The sequence below is a fragment of the Trichosurus vulpecula genome, chromosome 3, assembly GCF_011100635.1.
Source record: "Trichosurus vulpecula isolate mTriVul1 chromosome 3, mTriVul1.pri, whole genome shotgun sequence".
Lineage (NCBI taxonomy): Eukaryota > Metazoa > Chordata > Mammalia > Diprotodontia > Phalangeridae > Trichosurus > Trichosurus vulpecula.
In genome coordinates, this window is record NC_050575.1 from 5,808,512 (window position 1) to 5,819,663 (window position 11,152).

Sequence of the window (11,152 nt, forward strand, 5' to 3'; positions counted from 1 at the left end):
GTGAGAGCCTTGTCAAGGGTTTAATTGATCATTTCAAGCTGCATTGTGAGTCTTACTCACAAGTTAGAAAAAGCAATTCTGAAAAGTCTAATCTATTAGTATATTCATTACACATATGTAAATTTTTGTGAAAATCATAATACCCTTCACAGTATTATGCGAGGATAAACTTTATTCCTAACAACTAGAGCTTTCTCAAAGTGTGTTGGGATACCTCCAGAGGGAGTGAATTCTCCCTCACTGCAGGTCATAATGTCATAGATGTAGACCTTAGAGGCCAACTAATCCAACTTCCTCATTTTACAAAGGAAGAAACTGAAGCCAAGAAAAGTTAAGTGACTTACGCAAGGTCATATAGCATCTAAATGAAAGAGAAGGAATTTCAACACAGATTCACCAGTTCCACATCCACTTTTCCCATCATACCACATTGTTTCTCAAACAAAGTATTAATTTAACTAGATTGCTTTCCAGCTTAAGGATTCTGTGATTTCTGCTTACTTTTGCTATGGGTTTGTGATGTTGAAGAATCTTAATCATGATGTGATGTGACTATCTTTACTGTTAAATGTAAGATTTGTTATAGCAAGGCAACACTGAACTGAAGGTCAAATTGTCTTGTCTCTAGTGTTGGATTCAACTGTCCCCTTGAATAAGTGTAAGTATATTCTGAGGCAGCTCTCAGAGATACGTTCATTAGGTCAAGACTGGTAAAGAATTTCTGAGCCAGACCTTTTCAATGTCAAGATGTAAAATTGTGAAAATGGCAGAATGAAATGACTGAATGATAGAAAAACAGATTCCAATCCATTCACATTTTAGTATTTTCTCAGGCCATTTTTTCTACTCTAATTTACACCTCTTCCCAGTCTCAACTCTACAGTTAACCAGTTCAACATCACGCTATCTTCTATTTTCCAATCCCTTCCCACCTTGTCCTATCACCACCACCCATCTTTTGCCAAATCCCAACACAATTTCACTTCTGTTATACGTCTCCTCTCAAGTGCTGTTGAATAGAGCTGGAGAAAGTCATACAACCACGCCGGCTGGATACACTACAAATAATAGAGCTGGAGAAAGTCATACAACCACGCTGACTGGATACACTACAAATAATAGAGCTGGAGAAAGTCATACAACCGCGCCAACTGGATACACTACAAATAATAGAGCTGGAGAAAGTCATACAACCACGCCGGCTGGATACACTACAAATAATAGAGCTGGAGAAAGTCATACAACCACGCGGACTGGATACACTACAAATAATAGAGCTGGAGAAAGTCATACAACCACGCGGACTGGATACACTACAAATAATAGAGCTGGAGAAAGTCATACAACCACGCCGACTGGATACACTACAAATAATAGAGCTGGAGAAAGTCATACAACCACGCCGGCTGGATACACTACAAATAATAGAGCTGGAGAAAGTCATACAACCACGCCGGCTGGATACACTACAAATAATAGAGCTGGAGAAAGTCATACAACCACGCCGGCTGGATACACTACAAATAATAGAGCTGGAGAAAGTCATACAACCACGCCGACTGGATACACTACAAATGTATTACCTAATCTTAACTAAACTTTCAATGCAACAAACCAATCCTTTTGATCCTCCCTAATTGACTCCCAAACCCATCTCCTACAGAAGCTGTTTTAAACTTTCTCTCCTGTCTTACAGACTCCCACACTTCCTTTCCCCTCTGTTTCAGATGTGGAGGACCTCACTTCTTGAGTTCATTTAGCATGCTCTCTCTTCTCTCCTCTTCATCTCAAAGCCTCTTGACATCTATCTCTCTTCTTTTCCTGCAGTTGCTGATAATAAGGTGGCTCTTCTTCCTGCCAAGGCCAGCTCTTCTACCTATGTCCTTGATCCTGTTCCCTTATATCTCTAGCAGAATGCCTTCTTTGTCTTCCCTCATCCTCCAACTTAGATCCAACTTCAATCTCTTCCTATTTACTGACTCCTATGCTGCTTTCAGAGGCAGCTAGGTGTTGAAGTGGCTAGAGCACTGGGCCTAGAGTCAGGAAGACTCATCTTCCTCAGTTCAAAGCTAGCCTCAGATACTGACTAGCTGTGTGACTCTTGACGAGTCACTTAAACCTATTTGCCTCAGTTTTCTCATCTGTAAAATGAGCTGGAGAAAGAAATGGCAAACTACTCCAGTATCTTTGCCAAGAAAACCCCGAAGGTGGTCACAAAGCTTTGAAAACAACTAAAAAACAACTGAACAGCTGCTGCCTTCAAGCATATCCAAGTTTCTCCTTCACTAAATATCCTATCAAGCTATCATCCTAAATCTCTTCTTCCTTTTTTAGCCAAGTTCCTAGGAAAAAAAAATCTGTGTACACTCATTGACTCCACTTTCTGACTTATCCTTATCCTTGGGAGTCTGGCTTTTAACCTCATCAACCAGCTGTTCTTTTCAGTTAACAAACATCCCTTAATTGCTAAATTTGATAGTTTTTTTCAGTCTTCATCCTTCTTGACTGTTTTTTGCAGCATTTCAAACTATTTACATCCTTTCCTCCGATATAATTTCTTGCTTTTTGTAGCACTATTATCTCCTACCTATCTGACCTCACCTTCCTTACCTGGCTCTAACTGTGGATGTCCCCTAAGATTCTGTCCTGGATCCTCTTCTTTTCTCTTCTTTCCCCTTCTCTTCTTTCCTCTTCTCTTCTCTTTTCTCCTCTCTCTCTGTCTCTGTGTCTGTGTGAGTGTGTCTCTGTCCGTCTCTGTCTCTGTGTGTGTCTCTATCTCTTTCTCTCTCTCTCTCTCTCTCTCTCTTTCTCTCTCTCTCTCTCTCTCTCTTTCTCTTTGTCTCTCTCTCTCTCTTTGCTTGAAAGGCATCTGGTAGAATAGTGGCTAGAGTGCTGGCCCTGGAATCAATGAGTTCGAAGCTGACCTCAAATACTTGCTAGTTGTGTGATGCTGGGCAAATTACTTAACCTCTCTTTGCCTCAGTTTTCTCAACTATAAAATGGGGATAATGATAGCACTTACCTTGAAGGATTAATGTGAGGATTGAATGAGATGATATTTGTAAAAGAGTACTTGGCACAGTACCTGGCCCATACCTGGCACTATGCAGATGCATGTTCTTCTCCATTCCTTCCTTTCATCAGTGCTAAAAATAGCCTCTTTATCTTTCCCTCAATCTCGCCCCTTTGCCAAACTTCCCAATCTCTTTTGGTGAAACCACCATTCCTTCAGTCTCCCAGTCTCCCATTGGCTTTATCCTTGGCAGCTCATCTATATCACCTCCCATACCCAATTCATTGCCAAATCTTGTCTTTTCTATATCTGCCACACCTCTAACATCCAATCCCCTACTCTCTGCTTACACATCCACCACCTTAGTTTAGGCCTTCATCACCATTCATGCAAACAATTGGTATGGCCATCTAATTTGTGGCACTGATTCGAATCTCTTCCTACCACTAACCTTAGCACCCCTGCTAAAGAGATGTTTCCGTAAGTTCAGATTCTTTCTACTGGGAGAGGCTGAGGCTGGTGGATCAGTTGAGTTTCAACACTAGTAGAGCTAATGTAAATCTTGTGTCCTCACTAATATGGTGAGGCCTGGTATTGGAGGGCTACCAGACCACCTAAATAGGAACAAACCAGGCCATATTAGGAAAAAGGAGCAGGTTAAAGCTTCTAAAACAATTAGCATTGGGATTGGACCCACGAATGGCCACTGCCATTCTAGGAAAGATTGGGAGACTCAGTCTCAAAATAAGGAGAAAAAAAATTTAAAATGCAACTAGGTCATTTCACTATTCAATAAACTCTAGTTGTTACTATTTCCTCTAGCATCAAGAATAATCTCCTCTGTTTAACCTTCTAACCTCCTTTACAACCTGGCACTAACCTATCTCTCCTAACTTCACTATGGATTACCCTCAATCATCAATACCCTCCAATCAAACTGGCCTTTTCTTCATTTGTCACACATGGTTCTCTATCTCCCATCTACATATCTTTGTTCTGGCCAACCCACCACCCACCCCCATGCCTGGAATGTCCTTCTTCCACCTCTAATTCATAGGGTCCCTCACTTCATTCAAGACACAGCTCACTTTCTACATAAAGCTTTTCCTAATCTCCAACTCTAATGCTAATACTTTCTCTATACTATTCTTCATTTATTATCTATGTATTTATTCTGCATGAACTTGTGTATGTTCATGTTGTTTCCAAATTAAACTGTGAGTTTGGAGGAGAAGGCACTTCATTTTTATTTTATTTATCCCTAATGCTTAGCACAGTGCCTGTCATATAGTACTTACTAAATATTGTTAGAATGATTGATGTAGATTCACCTTAATGATCAGATGCTATTTTAACATTGCTAACAATGACTCAGATAAAGGCATTCATGGCAGGCTTACTAAATTTGCCGATGATACAGAGCTGAGAAGAAGAGCCAAAATCCTGGATGAGGGACTCAAGATACAGAAGGATCTCAAGCAGGCCAGCACATTAGACTAAATCTAATAAGATAAAACCTAATAGAGGATAAATATAAGGCTTTTCCCTAGGTTCGAAACATTAACTTCACAAGTACAAGATGGAGAGAGGCATGGTTAGTTGCAGTTTGAAATAAATCCAGAAAGCTCTTTAGGAGTCAGAAGGGTTATATGGTAACCAAAAACCTATGAAAACATGACAATACCACTCCTCTGCCCTGATCAAACCACATCTTGAATATTTGCATTCAGTTCTGGGTACCAAGTTTAGGAAGAATGGGATATTGATAAGCCAAAAGGCATTTGTGGCAAGACAACCAGACTGGTGAAGAACCTTGAATCTGTTATTACTCTGTGCCATGCTAAATATTCAGGACACAAAGAAATGCAAATGTATGGTTATTGCCCTCAAGGAACTTACATTCTAATAGAGCAAGGGTAGACAACATGGAAACAACTGTACTCATACAAGATATATGGAGTTAGATGGAAATAATCTCAGAGGAAAGCTACTAGCAGTGAGTGGATCGGGACATGGTCTAGTGTAAAGTTCCAGCAAAAGGAGACTAAGAAGGAACAGTCAAATTGGTAAGAGGAGAACCAGGAGAACAATGTCATAATCCATAGAAGACAGACTCTCCAGGACTAGAGGGTGCTCATAAGCACCAAATAAGGCAGATAGAGAAGGACCAGGACCAAGAAAAGATGATCAGATATGTTGATTAAGAGCTCACTTGTAATGTTAAAGAAATCAGTTTCAGTGGCATGATGATGGCAGAAGGTGGATTGCAAAGTGTTGAGAAGTGAGTGAGAAAAAAGAAAGTAGAGGTATCTAGTATAGACAATTTTCTCAAGGAGTTCAGCCAAGAAGGAGAGGAGAGATAGAGGATGATAGCTAATGGAGATTATTGAATCATGTGAGAGCTTTTTAAGGATAAAGAAGACATGAGCATTTTTTATAGGCAGCAGAGAAGGGAACCAGTAGATTATGAAAGAGTTACTATTAGAAAGGGAGTAGGGATGACAGTAAGGGCAACCTGCTAGAAAATAAGTGAGGAAATTTGATGAGGGATGCATGAAGGGAAGTTTGTCTTGGTAAGGAAAAGTGCTACCTCATTGTGTTAGGCAAGTGTGAAGGAGGAGATAATGCGGGGAAATGTCTGAGAGATGGGCTAAGAGGAGGAGGACAGAAAAAGAAACTTTTTGCAAATGGCCTCAATTTTTTAGGTGACCTATGAAGTAAGGACTTTAACTGAGGGGGTGAAAGGAAGAAATGCCTAGCAATGAGGAGGGATGAAAATATTTATGATATTCACTGTGGTAAATGGTATATTGAATCAATTAGGGAGATGTAAAAGGATTTCCCTGTTGAAGTTAGTGAATATTTGAGATTGTGTAACATAAATTTGTAGTGGACTCAGTTGGTATGGGTTTTCTCTGGCTCCATCCAATAATATTTAAATAAGAGGAAATGAGTCAGATGATATGAGTAATCCAAGACTGAGATTTGGCAATGTGTGATCTGTAATAACATGAGAGGGTGAGAGATTCTTAGAGGAGAAAATAGTATAGGGTTGAGTTGGTTCACCAAGGAACTGAGATAAAGAAAGGAGAATGTAGCCAGAGCCAGATTGATGGCCATGTCATTGGAGTATCAGATAAAGGAATTAGGAATGTTTAGGTGGGTGAAAAAAAGATTCAAGGGAGAAACAATTGTTCTCTTCAAATAATTTAAAGGGTTCTCATGCCCCCTTGCCCATTTAATGCTAGGGGTTGGGAGGGGGAGCAAATGAGTTCAGTTTGGGATAGGTTGAGTATGCTGTGTCAATGGAACATCCAAGTAGAAATCCCTGGTGAGTAGTTAGAAGTGTAGGGCTGGAGTTCGGGGAAAGATCAGCACTGAGGATTGAGATGTGGGAATGACCTGAATAAAGATGATCCTTGGAACTGTCAGAGTTAATGAGATTGTCAACAGAGAAAGCATAGAAAGAAGGAGAAGAGAGCTAAGGGAAGTGATGAAACGTAGAAATGTTCACATTTTGGAGAGGGGAAAGAAGAGAAGGAGGAAGATGCAAAGTCAGTACCCTTTCCTCTATATCTGGTTCTTTCCTTCTCCTTAGCAATATATTGGGGAAAAGAGGAAAAGACCTCAATGATAAGTTAAGGAACCTGGGTTCTAGTCCTAGCTTTAGTATTAGCTGTGTGCCATTGTGAACATCACTCAACCTCTCTGCGCCTTGATTTCCCTAGCCATAAAACGGGCATAATAACACTTGTATGTACTTCATAGGGCTGGAAAGTATATGGAAAGTTACTCTGTAAGCCTTAAAATGTTACAGAAGCATGAACTATTCTTATTAGCATTGTTTTGTTTTCTCCTCTCCCACCATCGGACTGACACTGCATTTGTGAGTCCTCAAAGCTTGTGGGAGGGTAATTCTTTTTGTGCCTCCCTTTGCTTGTTATGATTTCATCATTTATTACATAGGAAAGGTTTCTTTTTATACCCAAGGATGTCTTTAGTTAAGCGGGATTGAAGGAAGAAAATTTTTCATTCCTTGCCGAGACTTACATAGCTGGGGAACTCTGAGTCTAGATCGGGGGTTCTTAACGGGTGGATAGACTTCAGTGGGCCCATGAACTTGAATGGTGGGGGAGGGGGGAATCATATTTATTTTCACTAAACTTTGGTTTCCTTTCTATCCCATGTTTTCATTTTATGCATTTAAAACCATTATTCTGAGTATGGGCACATCACCGTCACCATATGACCAAAGGGGTCCATGACATCCAAAAAGATTAAGAATATCTGATCTAATCACTCCTTCCCATGGCAACACTTCAAATATAATGACAGTGATGATGATTACTAGCATTCATATGGCACTTTAAGGTTTGCAAAATGCTTTACATATATTGTCTCATTTGATGCTTACGTAACAATCCTTTACTGTCTATGAAGTAAGGACACTTTTCCCCATTTTCTGGATGGGTGAACTGAGGCTGAGTATTTAAGTGATTTGCCCAGGGTCACACCACTAGCAAGTGTCTGAGGGAAGATTTGAACTCAGGTCTTCCTGAGTCCACAGTCTCACATCCTATTCACTATGCCAACTAAAGAGAGCTCTGCTATCTTAGCAAAGATAAGTTATCAGAGTAACTGCTGCCTTTTAGAAAACCAAGTCTTGGCACGAAAGGCCATCAAAGTAACATTTTCATCTCAAACATGAGGAAGTGAGACCAGATGACTACTAGGGCTCCTTCCCATTCTAAAATACTGATTTATGAGTGTGGTTGATTCTGGGAAGAATTATGAAGCAGGCACATTTCATATTCAGTGCCCTCCCCATCACTCTCCCAGGTGCCCATGCTCCTGGTCACCTAGAAACACCCACCCATGGCTCTTCTCTTTGGAAAGCATATCAAACATTTCCTGTATTTCCCTCCTATCAAAACTTACTTGGTGAAGTTCATATCTATTTGGAGACAGACAATATTTTTGAGGCATGTAAGTGCCATAATGAGTAGTACTTAACTTGGAGTCAAGACCTAAGTTCAAATCCTGCCTCAGATACTAGCTAGTTGTGTGACTTTCAGTAAGTCTTTCAGTTTTGTCATCTGTAAAATGAAGATGACAACAGCATCTACCTCACAGGATTGTTGGGAGATTCAAATGAAATTTTATAGATATATAGATATGTAAGAACCTTGCAAAACTTAAAGTGCTAAATGAATATTAGTTATTATGATGATGATCATTATTGTAGCCCATTTAGTCCATCTCCCTCATTTTCTAGATGAGCAAGCCTAGGTCAACATAGCAGATCTCTTAGCACCCTCTCTAAGCCTGGCTGCTCCTTTCCTCATATTCCACTGACAAAGAGGGCAAGGAGAAATTAGCATGGCCCCTTTTCAACTTCTCCGATATTTTTGGGCCCTTCCTCTGCTACCATCTGTCCTTCAAAATTCATTTCATCCTGTTTATAGCCCCTTAATGCTGTCATCTATGGACCTCCTAATTACTCTTCTCCCCAAATTACTCTCCTTCTTCCCCAATAATTTGAATATCCATCTCTTCTTAAGCGCTCTATGAACTACCTGGACTCCCAGCTTTTCAGCATTAACAATTTCCACAATCACCTCTGTTTCCAGTTTACATTGGCCTTGCAAAGGAGTGATCATATATCAGCATTCTCCACACCCCAGATTCCTAGTTACAGTTCTTCATAGCTTTTCTTACAGCTTTTCACTAAACTAAGTTGTCATGGAGTTACTGTTACCATCATTAGTGAGCTCTCTCCCCAACTCTAGTGCTGTCTCCAAAATGGAAAGTTATTAATAGTGGAAAAATTGTACCTGTGTTCAAGGGCATATTGGTAAATGTTTAACACTCAGCTCTCCAGTAAAGTTTAATCTGCATTATTAACTCTTTCTCCATCACTTTCTTAAATCTAGACAATCAACAAAGTAATAAATCAAGGCTTAGTTTGTAATGTTTGTTGATTTTTTAGGATCAAACTGAAAATTTAACAATTGGATCTCATGACCCAGCTCTAGCACTCTGCTTCATATGTTCAATCTGAATCAAAATCTCATTTTTCCACATAGCATTTAGTGGCTTTATAATGCATGTTTTATAAAGGAAAGATTCTCTTTAAGTTTAAATAAAAGGATAGCAACTCATATTTTACAGCATCTTTGATTCACAAAGCACTTTTTCACAGCAATCCTAAGAGGCAGTGCAATATTAGTTGACTAGAGTGCTTTAAAGTTTACAGAGCATGTCAGTTGTGTCATTTGAGCCTCATAACTACCCTGTGGGGTGGGTATTGTATGCATTATTATTTTTATTTTATGAATAAGGAAACTGAGGCTCAGAGAGATTGAGAAACTTGCCTATGATTATATATCTAATAAGTGTGTGCCAAGAGTGGGATTCAAACCCTAACTCCAAGTCCAAGCACGTTCTAGTATCATCATCATTTTTAGGATGATAAAATTGATACAAAGGCAACATGACTTGCTTAGAATATTTAGACTCTACTTAACCCTTTCCCATCCTTCTCCACAGATTCCTGTTATGGGAGGGGCTTTTATGGATTCACCAAATGAAGACTTTAGTACCGAATACTCCTTGTTTAGCTCATCGGCCAATGTCCACACGGGCACTTCGGGGCCAAACCAACTGGAAGACCCACCTCGTTCTTCCAATGATGCCATCTTACTATGGATTGCCATAATAGCCACCATTGGGAACATTGTGGTGGTGGGTGTTGTCTATGCCTTCACCTTCTGAACAAAATGAAGATTGAGCAGCTGGTGAGCATGAGGCCTGACCCTGCTAAGTGGAAGGAGTGCTGGTAATCACGTGTGAAACAGAATCCTGCTGGCATGGACAGCCAGTAACTGCGTGTGCTTCTTTTTCCTATCCTTGTAGATAGAATTAGGCCATGCTGTGCCAAGATACTGATTGCCTCATCATGTAGTTCTTACCAAGGTCTAGAAATGAAAGTGGACAAACAGGGCCAGCCTTCAGTTTTTTACATAGTCCTTTCAAAGCCTGATGGTATAAACTTGAATTGTGCTAAAAATCAGTATTGTACTTTGAAAATCCAGTTTGGTATTGACAGACAACTGCTATGCCTTCTAGAGGCTCAAAGTTCATTTGGAAAACTAGGGAAAACAGATTAACTTGTACATTTTTCCTGCTTTTTTTTCTTCCACTTGGATTTCTGTTCTTTTTGTGGGTGGAGAAGGGAAGGTACTTAGAAAATGAGATCTGCCACCAAAAATCTAAGCTATACAGTACTCAAATACTAATGTTTTATGATAAGAATAAAGATGCTTTCTATCTCCTTCTGAAAATTAGAGATTGTTGTAACCAGATATTACCTTAGATTTGATGTGGTCCAAACCTTTCATTTTCCAAATTAGAAAAATGAGGCTCATACAGGTACCGCCTAAGGTCACATAGCTAACCAACGGTAGAACAGAGAACAGAACCCAGGTTTCCTGGTTCCTCCGTCATTGCTGTTTCCATTCCCTGGTTTCTCTTTCAGGAAAGGAGAAACAATCCTTGATAAGCTAATTCAAGGATACTTAAAACTCTTCCACATAAAAGGACAGCTCCACTGGCTACAGTTCAAAGTCTGAAATGATCATTATATGATTTAATATCTCTTGAATATACTTTTGCATGCCTCATTTTATTCCCAACTGAGGGAATAATGCTAGGTAAGGCAATTCCTAGATGAAAGAAGAGGTCGAGAATTACTGAGGGCAGAATCTCTCCCACTAAGGCTCAAATCAGAGTCTTCCTCTTTCTTCCATAGAAGTTCTGCTGCCCCAACAGCCTCAAGACACAGACAACCCCATGGGAAATGGAAAGTGAAAGGGGAGGGGAGTTTCTTTCCAGGAACCTAGAGTTCTTTCTCTCATTATTATAAGAGGGGCTACTGTAAGTCTACTATGTGGGTATTTTTTGTGATTAAGAAAATTAAAACACGGTCTTCTGCCCTTGGGGTGGCAAATATTACTACAGAAAACTTAAATTTGCCCAGGCCATCATCTAGGGGAATGAATGATATTTAGGACAGAGAAAGAAAAAGCCTAATTTGCTGAGTGACCCCATTAAGGGATTACTACCAAGAAACTATGGCAA

At 39.8% G+C, this 11,152-nt stretch overlaps 1 protein-coding gene across 1 annotated transcript in view; it reads left to right on the forward strand.

Moving 5' to 3' along the window:
• The window catches only part of C3H14orf132 (chromosome 3 C14orf132 homolog), a 55,732-nt gene extending 45,376 nt beyond the window's left edge, over window positions 1–10,356 (forward strand). Inside the window, exon 2 of the mRNA XM_036748829.1 lies at window positions 9,563–10,356. Coding sequence (XP_036604724.1) covers window positions 9,563–9,787 — 225 coding nt within the window. The 3' untranslated portion in view covers window positions 9,788–10,356. The remainder of the gene's footprint in view (window positions 1–9,562) is intronic.
• Window positions 10,357–11,152: the final 796 nt, after the last annotated feature.